A 17,949-nucleotide genomic window follows, 5' to 3' on the forward strand; every position below is an offset into this window, starting at 1 on the left:
ACTTGAAATGCAAAGCTCTAAAATATTTTATCTGGCAGAAATTGAGTAATAAAATATATATATATATATATATATATATATATATATATATATATATATTCTGGAATGCTTAAATGTAAGTAAATATATTTTAAAAAAAAAAATATATATATATATATACTTTTAAATATTTAAGGAAGTCTTTTAATCATTTATTTTTCCACTAAAAATATATACTTTTACTTTTGATTAGGTTGAACACATACCTGAACAACACACACTATGAGGTATAGGCTAAATAACTCTTTGCATTTTAAAAAGCTAAAATTTGCATTGGCTGTTTTTGAGATGCATGCTGAAATTATATAGTGTCTTTAGATTCGTGTTCTCTGATATGGCCTCACTTTCCAATGAAACAGAATTTCTTGATGTTTAATGGCATAACCATCTCTGACAGAAATCTTCTCATTGTTTGTGGGAAGAAAACTGTCATTTAAGTTTATAAGTTTATGATTTTTTTTTTTTATATATCTTTGGCCTTGTTTGGACGTGTACCATATTTCCTCACAGGCCATCATTTTAACACAGAACGAATGGCATCAGCCAGAAGGACCGCTGCAAGCACTTCAGGATTTATCTTCTTGTACAGAAGGATAAACCTGGATTAGAACCTTAAAATGTTCAGTCAGTCCTACTCATGAATCCCTGGCCTCAACTGAACTTCACATGGTTTTTCCAGTCATTTAAGTTCCAGGTGAGCAAGACAGCAAGGCTAAGAGATTATTATTGTCCTAGGGCAGGGGATTTTCAACCTTTGCAGACCCAGGGGCCACCAACCCAGGAACCCCCAATATAATAGTAAAAAAAAAAATCCCAATAACTCAATCCAGTCATATCAGTAGGCTGATAGTGTGCATCTGGAAGTATTTTGCACATAGGACCATCAAAAAAGCCTTTCCACTCACCAGGGGAGACACTGACACATTAAAGTTTTGATTGATCCAAACCCAAGGTTTTTAACAGTAAATCCATTTATTTACAAATGAGAACGTGAAATGTTCATCAGCTCATCTTTGTCACAAAATACTTTTTAATACATAAAGAACATGACCAGGAATAGTAGAGGAGTCCATAGTTCATTTGTGGAGAACGTGTTTGATCTCAGGGCAAAAAGAGTTCAAAGTATATCTGACCCTGGAGTGTCATCCAAAATGTCTCCTGACCCGTGATCTGTCACCTGAGCATCCTCAACCCCTCTTGCTCCATCTCCACCTTCCCCAGCGTCACTCTGAGTAGTCATTGATTCCTCAAGTCTGTCCTGGTCCGAGCTCATTTCCTGTGACTCATCAGCACGCTCTTCCTCCTCCTCTTCCTCCTCTGCGTCCATTTCAAACACACGTATGTGTCTCAGATTGGCACTAAGCTGATGAGAGAGATGAGACAAGAAATTTATTTAACATTTACATGCTATGCTATACGAGTTGAATTCTTAATTCTTGAAATAATTATATTATTAATTATTTTAAAATTATTAAAGCTGCAGTCCCCAGTTTTTCCTCTTTGTCGCCATCTCTGTTGGAAATCTGCAAATGCAGTTATTCGCGGAATTATCAACTTTACGTGAGTTGTGCCTCGACACCGCACAGCGCGGATGAACACAATGTTTGAGGAGAGTGTGCGGCTGTCAGTCGCCGTGCCGGTGTGGATACTGGCATTCAGAATCACAGATTATTCTTTTTGGAAGTATGACCAACATAATAATTTTCACCGGAAAATGTCATCTGAAAAAGTAACATCCACTTTTGTTCTGGTTCTGACATTGCAGTAAATCACGCTGATTAAATCTAAAAATCGCTTATCATATCACGCAAAACCGTGCAAATTATACTTTTTTCTCAAATTGTTAATGTTAACAACGTCAGCATTGCGTGACTACATGTAATGTTCTTCCGATATGTATCCTTGTTTTCGCATGGGTCCGGTTGCAGTCTCTTTTTGTCAGTAGCCACTCGGAAGTTCGAACGAAGTCTTTTGCATTTTACAGCGGGTGAATCTCCAGTTGTCACTGGTGATTGTCGTTTGAACCTTTCTGGATCCGCCAGCAAATTGATAAGTTTAATTATATCAAGTGCTGTGAGAAAAGGCTATAAATCTCCACCTCCAACATCCTCACACGCAATATAGCCTACTAGCCGAGACTCCTTCTTTATGTGTACAGATGTGACGTAATGACGCAAAGACATGCTCGAATCTCCCGCGGAAATCCACCAGTACCACTGGATTAAAAACATTATTACAAGCTTACCGCTTTGAATCGAGCTAAGGCAAGCAGATAGTTTTGAACACTGGCTGGTTATGCATTTGCTCAAATTTATTTTGAATAATTTTTAACCCCAAAAAAGCTACGGACTGCAGCTTTAAATTATTGAAATTTAAATGCACATTAATGGCATCAATATTACATTCATTTTCAATAATTCAGTAAAATAAAACAGTTTGTTATTAATTATTCTCTATATTTTAAATACAGCTGTTTTTTCAGTTTTCACTTCTTTCATACATTAATCAGATACATTTAAGTGTAAACTATTTTCCTAAATTGTAAAAAATTTCCTCAAGCTATAGAGGCTTACCACGCAGGCTACTTTGCGGATCCCGTTAACTGCCACAAACTGAGCCTTGATGTTGTCCATCTCTCTGCTCTGGTTTCCCCAGGCCAGACCCTGTACTGGGATCCCCTCAGTCTGCTGCTCCAGCCTAAAACACACCACATCAAAGAGTGCTAATTCAGGACATTCAATAGGGGCAAGCAAAGCATAACTGTATTACAATCTAGTATATTGCTGGAACTGGAACTACTGCAATATATGCATCATGCTGCTACTACTTACAATTCAACCGAATGAAAGGTTACTGATTGGTGGAAATCAACAAGTGTGCTGTACCTGAGGGTAAGGTCCCAAGTGAACTCTTCATCCCAGCTCATAGCAGAGTTTAGAGGAAGCTGAGTAAGGATGCGCATCTTATTCTCGTCATCTTCCACACTTTGCAATACCACTGTCAATGTCTCGTCATCATAAAAGCGGGCATCAAGGCAACTGTACGAGCAGTCACTAATAAACACAATTTTATTCAGTCATTCACAGACACATACAAATATTAATGGCAATATTTTCATAATATGTTATTTCCACAGATGAACTCACGTAGACGTTGGTGCAGGCGTTTCATCTTCTATACTAGAATTGAGAGGAGTGCTGAGGTTCAGGGCCACCAGACCATTAGGGACAGACCTTATTCACACACACAAATTCAGTCATGCTATGCTTCTTTCCCAAAAGATTCTAGATCGATTCATGTCAACCATAAGAGTTGATTCATTTATTGATTCAAACCAATGAGTCACTGATGTGAGTCTAACCAAAAATAAGTTTATGAATCTGACTACTTTATGAGTCACAATTTTTTTAGTTACTATATACACTTCTGTTTTTGTAAACATTTTTGAGAGAAGTCTCTTATGCTCATTAAGGCTGCATTTATTTGTAACAGTAAAAACTATAATATTGTGAAATATTATTACAATTTAAGATAACTGTTTTATAGTTTAATATATTTTAAAATGTTGTTTATTCCTGTAATGGCAAATCTGAATATTCAGCATCATTACTCCAGTCTTCAGTGTCACATGATCCTTCAGAAATCATTATAATATGCTGATTTGCTCCTCAAGAAACATTTCTTATTATTATCATCAATGTTGAAAACAGTTGTGCTGCTTAATATTTTTGTGGAAATCATGATGCATTTTTTTTTTTAGAATTCTCTGATGAATATTAAGTTTAAAAGAAAACATTTTATTTAAAATAGAGATCTTTCGTAACATTATAAATGTCTTTTCTCTCTTTTTAATCAATTTAATGTATCCTTAAAAAAAAATATTACTGACCCCAATATTTTAAACAGTAACGTATATACTTTTTTTTTTTTTTTTGTCAAAAACAAAAGAGAACAACAAAAGAGGCATGTTTACCTGTTGGGGTCTGTTGCTCTCCTCAGAATATAGATTTTAGAGGGTGAGATCTCTGGCATGCAGAACACTACGTAATGCATACCAGCCTTCTTATTATTCCACCTGCATTAAAACACACTCTTATCCTCATCATCTTCATCACCATGTTTAGAAAAATTACTGTTATTACACATGCAGACTGTAATTACATTATGAACCCTACATTATTGACACTACAACCACAAAATTCACCATTATAAATTACAGGAATATAAGTAGTCCACTTACAGTGAAGGCAGCTCAAACAGCCTTGGTGTATTTTCTGAGCTATCAAAAAAAAAAAATTTATAGAAATCATTATAATTCCAACAGCAAGACAAAATATGTCCTGTGAATCAAAATCAAACAATCTGTTATTTCCTGTCAAATCATTAGCAATCATAAGTCACTAGAGCATATTTACTATTAAACAAGTATTAAACCATGGATTACCTCTCAGGAACAGTGTACAAGCGTAAACACACAGCTTGTTTTACTGAATGCCCGATGACCTCCTGAAAAACACACATACACATGATCAGGAGTCAGATGCATTAGTGCTCAGGAAAAGAACGCTCAGCAGGAAGGGTGAAACAATCCAGTTAATGTAGTTAATGTTTCTGTAGTTAATGTGCTGGCGACCATTAATGGATGGAGTTTGTGTGTGAGAAGGCAAGTTAGAGCATGCTCTGGAAAAGAGAACAGGATGGGAGGATGTCCAGTTTGTGAAAGAGAAAAGGTTGCACATTTTTAAGGGGAGGTAATTATATGACAAGCCTCTTTGTTGTATATAAATATAATAGGCCCTCAGTTTGCAGCTTGTGTTTTATTGTTATTCTGGTTGGCTGAAATTCATAAATAAAGAAAGAGCTGAAAACAAAAGTTGTTTAGCCCTAAATGGGAAAAAGGTTTCAAAGCAGAACATGTAAAACTGTTGTCGTGCCAGTGTTTACAGAGATAAAGAAAGAGTAGTAATGTTTGTGTGTGTGTGTGTGTGTGTGTGTGTTAGAGACTCACGGCTGGTTTCTGTAAGCACAGATCAATGAACCCCTCCATCATTCTCTTGACAAAATGCAAAGACTTCTGTGGGTAAGTGGGGAAGAGCAGCGGACTGTCTGCAACACAAGAAGTATCAAACATACACGTAATTAATTACATTTCTCATATTCAATTTTATTTTTCCCCCCAAAACAATAAGTTTACATTAGCAGTCTTGTGGTCTAATAAAGGAAGAAGGTGTTTTGATTTTACCTTTTAGATGAGTGCTCTGCTTTACAAATGTCACCCACTGGTTGCCCTCCATGTTGGGTGGAGATATCAAGTCTTCATCTTCATCCTTCAAGTACTGCAAAATAAACCAAACAAAAAACAACAGAACAAGTATGTTATGAAATGAGGAAAAGAATTCCCTTCTTGTGTAAGAACGTGTAAGAAGGTCTTTACCTGTCCGACACGCTCAACGTTGAAATACTTCCCTTTCCGATCAAACAGCTCCTCATTCTGAAATGGGGAACAGAAAATGAGATGGGCTTTCACCAAATGTTTGTTTAGTGTTAAAATCGTGTTTCTCATTCACTCACAGCACTAAAATGCTCGGACAGGAAGTCAGCCACAAAAGCCAGATCCTTCTGAGTCATCTGAAACGCACAATAATATTTACATTTACAACAGCAGAAATATACACATCTTAAAAAATAAAAATAAAAATGTATATCTTGTATTTTAGGGGCATTCTTCTAACTGCATTCTATAGGCTGCATCACGCAGTGAGTTGTCCAGCATCATGATCGTCAACAATCAAAATGAAATGTAAGATGACCTATATATAGGCGTTATTTTTCCATAACTAATTAATTAAATTAGCGCGTTAAATTGACAGCCCTATTATATATACATATATTTTCTAACGTTTTGATTCTTTAAATTATTATTATTAAATTTACCACCATTTTCTTCACCAACAATCTTTCACTCTCTTAATGTCTGTTGGTATCTCACCTTGTTAAGCTCAGGAGGAACATGATCTTCGGACATTCGAAGCATTGCTGTGAAAAGCAAAAGCTGTTACAATACAATACAATACTCTGTTCCAAAATTTTAGTCATAATCGCTTAGCCATAACGGATTGTTTTCACTGAGCTTGTTGCAATGCGTTTATGGAATGTGATGGTTGTTATGAACTTGTATCAGCCTGTGTATCATCAGGAGTGTACCTATAATGCTTCAAAATAAGAATGATGATTATAAATAAACTTCATTCAATACCGAAAAGTAACAATAAAAATAATTCAGTATAATTGCACATTGCTTATTTTCTAAATCAGTCAACTTTGTGTTCCATGGTGGCTAGAAAGCTCCCTTAGAAGACTAGTTTTTGACTAAATTGATCTGAAGGCTAAATCTCTCACAAAAACTACATCTTACCAACATACAGCCATCTGAAAAAGGCTTTGAAGTTCTTCATACTCTTATCAATGACTCTGGAATCAAGACAAGCATTTGAGTGAAGTTTAATAACGACATGTACAGAACGGACATCCAGGATAAAGAGGATAGTATAAGATTAAACTCACTGTAAAAGTTCACTGGCCTTCAGGGTAAAAGATCCCACAGCTACGATGGCATCTAAACCATTAACAAAAGGGAATGTACAAATATTTCATTCTACTTGCTTGTTTTTAGTTACAGAAAAAATATAATTATAATTTTTATAAGATTTTATTTAAGTAGTATGACTTTAATTGCCGGCTCGACAAGTTGTCTATAACAATGTTATTATTACCTACAACTAAAACTATTTTTAAAAGTTAGTTATTAAGTTAGAAAGTTAGAAGTTAGAAAATTATATAAAGATAATCAAAATTATGAAAGCACATTACTAAAACTAAAATGAAATATTGAAAATATCTAAATAAAAGCTGATTCAAAATCTTTATAAATATATGATATATAGGGGTGCAACGGATCACGGTTGATCTGTATGGCCGTGCATTTGGTCTTAAAGTGACAGCAGCCAATAAATAACAGCTCCTGTCTATGCCATTAATGTTAATCATCAGCTTTAACAAAGATTAATCTATATTTCATTTATACAGTGTGTGAACAATATAGTGTCATTTTACATTTAATGATTACATTTCTGTACCTGAATACTATTGTTAGACCTTTATTTGTAACTTTGTTATATTGTATTTATCTATGCTTGTAGATTTGTGTATTAGTTCTTATTGTAATACTAACTGTTCACTTGTCTTTAATAATGTTTAATAACTAAAAGATAGATTTTTGCTGTGGTATAGAAGTATTTACGAAAGTAATAAACGAAAAGCAAAGTTACATTATCCGAAAAATTATCCGGTCCGTGACTCAAAAACCGTAATATGATCCGAACCGTGAGTTAAGTGATCCATTACACCACCAATATAATAGTATACAAATAATAGTAAAATAACACTGGTCTATAAATAGTCAGTCTTATACCCTCAATGGCTGCAGGATCCAGGCCGAGAGGTTGAAACTTCTGCTTCCAGAGTGCCATTCCTTTGACCTCGCTCAGATGATACAGCAGCGCCTCAGAGCCACTGTGTGCACAGCAAACACTCAATGCACAGGCCGCTCTGTAACATTCTCTATCTGGTGAATAATACGCACCTCTGCAAGTGACTGATAACAAGTTTCTGGATGCAGGAATATGAAGAATCAATGGACTGACCCAACATCTTTAGGCCCTGAGCGGTTAAAAAAAGTTAAACAATTGCGCTAATGACAGTAGGATAACTAATGCAGTGAATCTAATTCCAGGTAGATTTACCTTGACAGTGAGTTGATTCATGAGAAGAGCCTGAAGTTCAGGGCTAAAGGGGAAAAAGGAATCTTGATATATGCACTTCTACAAGAGTGATCGATTTGTCATGTCATCATCTGGTTTGGTTATGCTAATGTCAAAAATATAACACCACCACATTATCAGGTATGCTAAAATTTTCAACAAGACCAGACATGTGCACAGCTGTTTTCATGTTCAATCACATCTTAACATTTTGTAAAAATTGGATAATTGTTTTTTCTTTTATATTCTATTGTGGACATGTATTGTATATTTTCCTATTCTGACTGTAGCTATAAATTTGCAAACATATGTTGCCCCCTGTTGGCCACTTAGAGTAAACACATGCACGAGTAGATTTAATCTCACATGCTTTCAAAACAATCTAAAGAATATATTGAAATGACATAATATAATACAAATGTTATTATTTATACATAGTATTATATAATGCTTTTATGTTAAATATATTTATTGTTATACAAATCTAGAATTATATAGAATATTATGATTTTTATATTATTTTATATAAATGTTATAATACGATTTTACAAGCATTACTCAATAAGAAAGAATTATGAAAACAGAATGATGAAACAGAAACTTTAATTTGCCACGGACAATACCATTGAAAAACCTAGTGTGACTCATTTATGAATTGTGTGTACCTTGCATGTCCCCATAACAGTAGCTCCAGAAACTCATCCTGAACCTGAGTGCTTGTGTTCTTTTCCTGTACAAAAACAACAACTATCATTTCTGAAACTGTAAGAAACGACAAACAATGGCTCCCATGGATCACAGTCCATTATTGAATTTATATGTATTTTCAGGATGAAGCATTTAAATGCCCTAATTAATGCCATCGTATCAGATGCTTGTATTTATATTTGCTTGTTTCTGACTGGCTGCCATGTGATGGTAGCCTGGCATGCCAGACCTACACCCCGATGTTAGGTCTGGGAACTCACCATTGACAGGACTTAATACGAGGGGCGGGATAAACGGCTGTCTTTCAAATTCCCTCTGCACGCAATAGGATAGCGCTACAACCAACCAGAGCAATGAAGAAGGTGACGTAGTCAGAGCGATTAAAAATGACTCAAGTGCCGTTCTTTGAAGCTACTTATATTTTTGATACCTAGGCATTAATAAAAAAAAATAAAAAAAATCATGTTTCCAAGAAAAGCTTAATTTTAAATCATCCAGAGTCGCGGCCAAAGCCGAATCGAAAGACAGCTGTTTGCCAGCAGCAGCAGCCATTCTTTGTTTTCAGGTAGCAGTGAACCGTCGCATCTCTGTCGTCATTATGTTAAGCCCGCCCGCCGACTCTATACACGATGTGATTGGCCTGACTAGAGTTTGGTTTTCCAGCTCGAAAGTCAACGGAGAGTTGCTAGACTACACTGGCTGCGAAATAATTTTTGCAGCCGCTAGGTGGAGTCTAGATTTCTAGGCTAATGTGATGGGCTCTTACCTGGACAAACTTAGTCAGGCGGAGATCCATCTGCATAAGAATGTCCTCCCATGCTTCACACATACAGGTGAGAGAGAGACGCAAATACTAAACGACAGAGAAAGAGGATGAAAGATACTCTGTGAGCATAAAGAGTGAGTTACAGTAAAACACAGGTGCTTCTATGAGTAAGACGCCAATGAAGACACTCACCTGTAGCAGTGTGGAAATGTGCGTAAACTTGCGTGCCATCTTGGTCAACTCAGGCAGACAGGAAGACAGCAGCCCAGTGTCCAGCTGCAACAGTCAATCCACTGATATCACTCTCAATGCAGAGACGCCACACGTAACCTGACAGCTGTCATTCAACTGTGACTCAACCTGTTTGCAGTTTACTTGCAAACTGACTGTGGTCTTTAAATGAATAGCAGTTACATACACATAGATTGTACTTATATAATTACAAAGAGGCCATTTGCTGGAGTTATTGTTTCAGCATGTATAGACGGCACACACCCACACGAGCACACACACACACCCACAGGCGCACACACCCACACGTATGACTTTCTAAGGACATTCTTTGGTATAATGCAATCCCTAGTCCCTTACCCTAACTTTTACCATCACACAAGTGCCTAAGCCTAACCCTACCCCTAAACACAAATCTTACAGAAAACTTTCTGCCTTTTTACATTTTGGAGAAAAAAAAAAAAATCATGTAGTATGATTTATAAGCTTTTTTCATCAAGGGAACTGAAAATGTCCCAACAAGATCACAAAATTCTGGTAAAACTACACTTGTGCGAAGTAAAGTAACATAGGGAACACCTAAACCACACACGCATAAAAAAATCATACACACACACAATACAAAGAGTTAGGCTATAAGTTACAACTTATAAATACATTATAACTTACATTTATAAGAATTTGGATTTTTTAATTATTTTATTTTTATCATGGACACTATTATTTGTCAAGAAGCACAGTGCTGACAATACTGGAAAAAAATTACAAGATTTTAATCTGCATTTTTCAGTCTTTACCTGTATGTAATGTATCTCAGGATTGTCTTCGGTAGATCTTATCTCTGTAATAACAGAGAGGGACTTGAGGTCACTAGACAGTCCAAGACTACGGCACGTCCCTGAGATCTGAAGCAGACATAAAATACTGTAACACAAATACACACATTAACTTGGCTTTCTAAATGCATTTAAAAGACTTCTATTGTGTATATATAAAGCTAATTAAGAAATAGCATGAATGAAAAGAAAAAAAATATGTGTGAGGTAAAAATTAAAGCATGTTTGAGGTTTTATCTTACTCCACTCAGCGTGGCGATCTTATACAGGCCATACGCATAAAGCTCGACAAATCCAGATGGCCCTCCCACCACCAAGACATTAAGTCTGCAAATAAACATCACACATCAATCACAATACAACAAGCTTAACCAATCAGGTCAAAATCCTACAACACTGACCTCACTTCCCCCAAAAGGTTTGTGACTTCATCTGATTTCTCTTCACTGCAAGAGACAGTATAACACATAAGAACAAACCAGAGTGGACACACATTAGCACATGCCACATGCAGATGACCAATCAAAAAAAGTATGACAAAGAAAAAGACAAATAATCAGCATATCAAGCACATAAAATGTCCTCTTACCTAAATATCTTTGACGTGGTGCTGTAGCTGAACAAAAACACAGCACAAAGGAAAATGGCCATAAAAAAATTTGAAAATATAAAAACAAAGGAGTGACCCAAGCACTTCTCATTCAGCCCTGTGCTAGGCAAACCAAAGCTTGGAAGCTCAGAGTCTCACCTCTTAGGTAAAGTGGGTAACTTTGGAAGGAAACGGCTGGACTCATCTTCAGACTCGCTGAATAAGGACAATGTGCTAGAGGAAAAAAAATTGATTAAACCAAGCAATCAATAGAGAGAAAATGGATCCTTTCTATGTAAAAAGTCACACCTGCTGTCATCCTGCACCTCCATCCAGTGCATGCAGGACACTGGGTAATCCACAGGGAACAGGTGGAGGATTTCTGCCTTCTCTGCATCACACAGAACCACCTGCTTTGTGTCTCCCACACTGAATGCCAGGACTGCAGACAACAATCCAATGTTACTAATCATTTAACATGGCAATGGTAGCTTATTTATACTTCAGAATGTGGAGGGCCTTTATTTATTTATTTTCTGTATCATATGTTGTATTTATTCCTGCAAACAACAGGACATTAAAATTGCTTTAAAGATTGGGTTTATTTGTCAAATCTGCAATGAATCAGCAGCAGCATAATACTAATACTGGCAATATAAAAAAAAGTGTACATTAAGACGAATAAATTATATGAATGCTGTATTTATGAGTAAATGAGTAAAGTGCACCTGCAGTACATATATTTTAAAGTAAACTTTTTTTTCCCATTTCAGTTGTTTTTAGTAATTTTATTGTGTTTTTGTCATAGTTAATTATATTTAACTTTATTTCAGTTAACGTTTATTGTATTTCAAGTAATACAACTGAGACGAATCAGGCAGAGAAATACTATTTGAACTTACTTTTCCCATCAGGTCTCCAGGCCAGTGATGTGATCTCTTTTCCGGTGTTCTCATTGGGCGGTAAACTCCACACCCGCTGAAAGTTGGCAAGTCGATGCAAGAGAAGCTGTAATGACAGAATAGTCTAATGAACCCCCAATGCAATCCTACAGATTAGGATCTATTGACATTAACAGTATGGTTTAGACAGGTATGTGTGTGTCTATAAAAGATCTAACCTCTCCTGCAGTGTTAGCCAGGGCTATAAGATCTCTCTTAGGAGACCAGGCCATGTACAGTATAGGGTTGGGGAGCTGTTTCTCCCCGACCTGGCGAAAAGCAGGCATTGTTGAACCCTGCGGAAGGAAAATGTTGATCAGACGAGGACCGCAGACTTCTGTCATCTGATGCTGGACACGAGTGACAGCAGTTATGATGAACGCAGATTATTCTATGGTAAACTGAAACTTTTCATGCACTACAGCCCTTTATGACAGAATGTAGTTCACTGTAGTGACTGCTGCTATTCCACAAATGCTCCACAACAACATTAGCCTGATGTTAAGACTTCACGGACTTACCAGATAAACGACGGCAAACGATAAACTCCGCAATCCAGCTCTTCTTTTAGATTCCTTCCAAACGTATAGAGAAACTGATTTATTACATTAATATATTCTTATTTGTACCGTAACCAGATTCATATTCATAAACCTCATGATAGAGTATGGCTGTGCGACCAATGAAACATGATTCTGCCCCGCCAATGAAATGATGACTACGGAAATCCCAATGGGCCAAAATACATTTGAAAAACGCGAAACGTGTGCGAGACTTCCGAAATAACAAGAAGAATATATCAAAGTGGAGGAAACTGTAAATCTGTTTTCGCTTCAAACCAGCGTGTTTAATTAAGATAATACATTAAAATAACGCGGTAAGAAATAACGGTTTACAATATCAAGCAATATAACGAGCTTTTGTACAGTTAAAATTAACTGGAAGCAAATGACACCGGAAGCCAAACACAAATACAAATGGCCGCGCCTGCTCTTACCCATAGCTCTTACCTGAAAAATAAGGTGGATAGCCAGGGTGAAAATCACGAAACCTGTCAACCAGGCATACGTGTTCGGTTAAATTTAACCACAAAATAAATAAATAGATTTCACATAAATCAGGATTTTGAACCCACATAACATATTTTATATTAAGCATGCTCTTAACTGATGCATACTGGGTTTTTTTTCTAGGTAAATGAGAACATTAACTATCGAGCAACACTTATCAGAAAAGACAGACACAGAAAGTTACTTAATCCATTTGTGTTTTGTTGACACAGCATTGCTGAAACAGGACAGCAGCTCACCAATTCCCAGCATGATTTGCATTGTACTGATTGAGATACATCTTTGAACGTTTTTGTGCACAAGAATAATATGAAAAAGTGGTGGGGTTGGTACTTGGTTTAATATTGTGTTATTTTGGGGTTTTCTAAGAGTTTCAGTTGGTTTAATTTTTACTGATTTTCTTGGGGGGGGGGGGGGGGTTATCATTGTGGTAAACTTTGGAGCTTGCACTTAGCTTGCACATTTCTCACATTCGGATTGTTCACAGTACTATCATACGTTGTCTGAGCTTATTGCACCCAAAGCTTTAGGGAGATCTTCTTTAGTATGGCTAATTTTATGCATTTTTATAGAGCAACATCATGTTGTTGTTGTTTTTTACCAATCTGACTGGAAACAAAGTCTTGTCAGCAAAGTCATGGTTGACACAGCAAGTGCCATTGAAGATGGAATCATCTCTGGATTCACTAAAGTTTACCAGGTTAGTGACATCAAATGAATCTAATATGTAAATTTTTGTTTTAATACACTTGTAGCATCTAGTATTAAACTAGATGAACTGCAGGGATATCTGCTTTGTTTTATGTCTGTGAAATAGTTTGTGTAAGTAATTTGCATGTCACTAAAATGACTCTTACTGTCTAAGCGGTTGCTTCTTGGCCTAAATAAGCAAGAGCTTTTGCTGTCCAGTCTAAGGAAATGCCGGTAGTGTGCAAATCAGAGAAACATTTCAAAGCTTTTTATGTGTCCTTCATTTAACAAAAAGGAAAAAATGAATAACAAACTTTCCAGTATAATCTTTCACTCATTGATGCAGCTGTGACAGAACTTTTTGTCCCTGTCATTGAGGCTCAACTGTAATCAGTGCATGGATTGTTGGGAAACGGGAATAGCTCTGCGCTGTCAGTGTTTATGAAGTGAATGTGATAAGTGTCTTGAAATAGACTCCTACTGCAACACTCACGGCCACATCTGCCGTCCGTCTCAAACACCTCTCTTAAACCACGGTGAGGCTCTCGTTTTTACATGTTAAAGAAACTGTCAATATTTACTCACCCTCGTGTCATTCCATACCCGAATGAATTTCTTTCTTCCTTCAAACAGTAAAGGAGAAATTACAATCCTGGTTGCTGTTTTTAACGGGAGCTTTCAGGCTTCAAAAAGACTTTAAAAGAATTATAAAAGTGGTTACATTTCCATCTTAGTCAGCCAGAAAGTGTCACAAATCCAAAAAACATGAAGCTGCTTATCTTGCTGTATCATCAAGTATAGACAGTAAGAGGAATCCAAATTCGAATCCAAAAAACATAGTCTACCAATGTAGCTTCTGAGCATGTAAACTTTGTTGCAGTTTTTGTTGTGTCCTCGTTCCTATATAAAGGATATATATAGAGATCGGAGATATATATCTCTGTTAATGGTGGGGTGTCTTATTGGGATAACAGTATATTTAGCGACTGAGCTATTGATATAAGGTTAAATGTAGAGTCTTTAGTGACTGGCACACATTGGTTCTGAAAGTGTCATGTCTCCGTACTAAAATGGATTCGTAATGATGAATATTATGCTGCGTTCCAGGCAGGTTTTTGAGCATGTAAATCACGACTTCAAACCACGACTCACGAGTTTGTAGCATTCTAGGCCAGTCATGCCAAACTACCTGAGCGCAATATACATACTTATTTTTTCAGACACATAACATTGTAATACATAATCCTGTGTGTATATACATACTTATTGTTTCAGACACATAACATTGTAATACATAATCTTGTGTGTATTATATCATTATTAGTATATTATTATTAATTTGACTGCAACGTTATATTGTCCTAAAGTGTATTCTCACTGTGTACCGCCTGCAGAAACACTGCATCCGTAGGGGCTGCCATTGTTGTTTTGTATGGTTTTGCGGGCTATGTGACGTCAGAACTCGTAACTGGGAGTACATCGATCTAGTACGAGTTCACGGGTGGGAAGTCACGGGTTTGACTGGCGTTCCAGTGTACTTTCACGGGTATAAGGTTGGAAAAACACGGGTTACAGGTTGCCTGGAACGCAGCATTACTTAAAGCGTCATAGTACTTTTTTATAAAATTAGTGCACTACGGAAAAATCTACACATTTACATGCACACTCATTAGGACTACTAAGTTTCTTGGACAGATGATACTACATAAGCTGACAAAAACAAAGATATTTTGAGAAGTTAAATGAGTAGTTTATTTGCTATTTTACCTGTGCTGTAGGTTTCATAGTGCAGTGCTTTGGTGGCTTGTTTTTAACCGAACAGTCAAGTGTATGTCTGCAAAATGCATTTACATGCCTTCGTGGATATGAAAATTATGTGTCTGTGATGTGGTGTGGGCACTTGAATGCTAAACACCCCAGAGCTCTCTCTCTCTCTCTCTCTCTCTCTCTCTCTCTCTCTCTCTCTCTCTCTCTCTCTCTCTCTCTCTCTCTCTCTCTCTCTCTCTCTCTCTCTCTCTCTCTCTCTCTTGCTGTGTAACCTGAGCTAGGTTCCAAAATTAGCGGTACTCATTAAGCGCCAGGGCCCGAGACAGATGGGACAGCAGGCCACTCTCCAGCCACTCTAACCGGCTCACCTCAGAGCACTCAGTAAAACAAGACAAAAGAAAATTAGGACAGAGAAAAGACCCACAACTCCTTGAGGAAAGGAGACATCTTTTCTCATTTTCTGGCATAGAGATCTTGAGGAAAACTGGAACCCTCTGACGGGGACAGATATTTCCAAAAACGGACTTAAGGTAAATGGCTGTTGTTTTTTTTGTTTGTTGTTGTTTATATATAATGTCATTGACTGTAAGTAGAAGATCCAATGTGAATAACATTCATTCTGCTACAAAACAACAAATTATAGTAAATTATATAATTCGATTCAGAACAGTTCTCAAATGAATGGTCATCTGTACTATTTGGTTTCAGCTTAACATTCAGTTTAGTATTTCATTCAGTTTCGTCCGGCATCAGATTAATACTTCAACACTCATGCATTCAACTGCTCGCGTCAGAGATGGAAAATCAAGCATGTCAGTATTGGCTTTCACAATTGTTTGGCTTGTCACATTTATATTCCGCTATTTATAATTCAACAGTACAGAATAAAGATGCCATAATTTCCACATGAATAATACAGAAGCAGCATGTGTGTGTGCTTATGTGTAAAAAAGGACTCTTGGTGGGGAGGTGGTTGCTGCTGTGAAATGCAGCCCTTGAGGATTAAAAATAACAACAGCCGGCCTTCAGGACGCCATGATGGATAGAAAGTCACACTGTGTCATGTCTCTTCATATACACACACATGCCCGCACACCTTTACATACAACACCTGGTCACTTTATGTGAACATTGTGTAGACAAAGTCGACTTTAACAAAACCTGAAGACATGATTGAAATAAAGCACTTTATGTCATCAATTAATAGGCCATAAATAATAAATATACATGTACAAACAAGCATTCACAGTAGAAAAGTAGTCATAAAGTTAGCAGGAACACATTAACGTGTCTCAGACATGTGCATGAAGTGTTAACACACATTGGCCAGTTCCCCCGCACGTATTCAGAGCTGAGGTGTGTTTTCTCAGAGACCTGATCTGTTGGTTGAAGGGTTTCGCTATGCTGCAGACACTGTCTCATAATAATGTTTCACCAATGTGTGGTATGTCAGACCAAACACTCTCCCTGAATTATGGCGAAGGATCCTCTCCACAGGTTATTGAGGATGCAATCATTCACTGTCGGATTCCGACACTGTTTTTCCACAAAACTCAAATCCACAATATAGGGTCATGAGGCAGCCAATAATACATTAAAACAAAACTTTTTTCTTTAATAAAATATTAGTTTACATTTATGGATCAACTATAACAACTGTACTTGAGAGTGAAGTTCAAAATGCTAGTGCGTTTAATAAGTTTACCTGTTGCATAACATTCTGTCTATTAAGATCCCTTATGAGGTTGGGGTTTGAAGGCAGCATAGAGCATCCCTCGATGACTAGTATGATATCCCACAATCCAATGCATGTATTTGGGAGATTAATTGAAATATAAAAAATGTGCCTATTAAATTGATTGAAAAGAAATGTATTTATAAATGTTGTTTTTTCAACGTATGACTTACAAATAAAGTAAATTTATTAAATACAAATAAACAAGCATTATAGTCATTCTAAGCATTATAGTGTAAATATTTGCTCAAAATTCACTTATATTTACTCAAGAATCTATAATAAACTATTAGCTTTATGAAGTGCCTTATGAACCCACCTTTTATGAAACCTAATAAGATTCCATCATACACATGCTATTTTTTACATTTATATAAAAATGTCAACATATAAATAAGTAGCATGCATATATTTAATGTCATTATTTTTATTTATATAAAAACACTGTTCAAAAGTTTTGAAGCATAAGTTATGCTCTTATGCTTACCAAGGCTGCAATTATTTAGTCAAACATAGAGAAAAACAGTAATTTTATGAAATGTTATTGCAATTCTATTTTAATATATTTTAAAATGTAATTGCAAAGCTGAATTTTCAGCATCATTACTCCAGTCTTCAGTGTCACAGAAATCTTTCTAATATGCTGATTTAACACTCAAGAAACATTTCTTCTTCTTCTTCTTCTTCTTCTTCTTCTTCTTCTTCTTCTTCTTCTTCTTCTTCTTCTCCTCCATCTTTAAGAATAGAAAGTTCAAAA

The 17,949-nt window shown here is 36.4% G+C and overlaps 2 protein-coding genes across 7 annotated transcripts in view; one reads left to right on the forward strand and one right to left on the reverse strand.

Moving 5' to 3' along the window:
- Positions 1–991: 991 nt before the first annotated feature.
- On the reverse strand, positions 992–12,648 carry anapc4 (anaphase promoting complex subunit 4). Of its 2 annotated transcripts, XM_056259837.1 has the most exons (28): positions 12,110–12,648; positions 11,892–11,997; positions 11,299–11,431; positions 11,149–11,223; positions 10,990–11,016; positions 10,802–10,846; positions 10,643–10,727; positions 10,362–10,469; positions 9,526–9,609; positions 9,334–9,420; positions 8,525–8,589; positions 7,842–7,884; positions 7,682–7,758; positions 7,511–7,611; positions 6,604–6,655; positions 6,455–6,510; positions 6,029–6,075; positions 5,611–5,667; positions 5,474–5,530; positions 5,282–5,375; positions 5,048–5,145; positions 4,484–4,545; positions 4,280–4,318; positions 4,013–4,114; positions 3,186–3,272; positions 2,925–3,092; positions 2,613–2,736; positions 992–1,402 (listed from the first exon to the last, which is right to left on the reverse strand). In XM_056259837.1, exons 1-28 carry the CDS (start codon positions 12,272–12,274, stop codon positions 1,157–1,159), a joined length of 2,490 nt encoding a protein of 829 aa, XP_056115812.1. In that variant the 5' UTR covers positions 12,275–12,648; the 3' UTR covers positions 992–1,156. The 2 variants fall into 2 exon arrangements, with proteins under 2 accessions (XP_056115812.1, XP_056115813.1); XM_056259838.1 differs by lacking the exon at positions 10,990–11,016 and having other exon boundaries at positions 12,110–12,647.
- Positions 12,649–15,753: 3,105 nt separating this feature from the next.
- The window catches only part of palld (palladin, cytoskeletal associated protein), an 87,265-nt gene continuing 85,069 nt past the window's right edge, over positions 15,754–17,949 (forward strand). For 4 of the 5 annotated variants that reach the window (XM_056259839.1, XM_056259842.1, XM_056259841.1 and 1 more), the window contains exon 1: positions 15,755–15,987. The gene's annotated coding sequence lies outside the window, so the exon portion shown is untranslated. Of the gene's footprint in view, positions 15,988–17,949 lie in introns of all 5 variants that reach the window. The other variant, XM_056259843.1, reaches the window with a different exon arrangement.

Source organism: Rhinichthys klamathensis, unplaced genomic scaffold (genome assembly GCF_029890125.1).
Source record: "Rhinichthys klamathensis goyatoka isolate OS25496 unplaced genomic scaffold, OSU_Roscu_1.1 h1tg000170l_1, whole genome shotgun sequence".
Classification (NCBI taxonomy): Eukaryota; Metazoa; Chordata; class Actinopteri; order Cypriniformes; family Leuciscidae; genus Rhinichthys; species Rhinichthys klamathensis.

Coding starts and splice junctions, on each gene's coding strand:
- anapc4 (XM_056259837.1), bottom strand. CDS start 12,274: ATGACAGAAGTCTGCGGTCCTCGTCTGATCAACATTTTCCTTCCGCAG. Junction 5,376..5,473: donor ACGTTGAGCGTGTCGGACAG/GTAAAGACCTTC, acceptor TTTATTTTGCAG/TACTTGAAGGATGAAGATGA. Junction 3,093..3,185: donor ACGCCTGCACCAACGTCTAC/GTGAGTTCATCT, acceptor TGTGTTTATTAG/TGACTGCTCGTACAGTTGCC.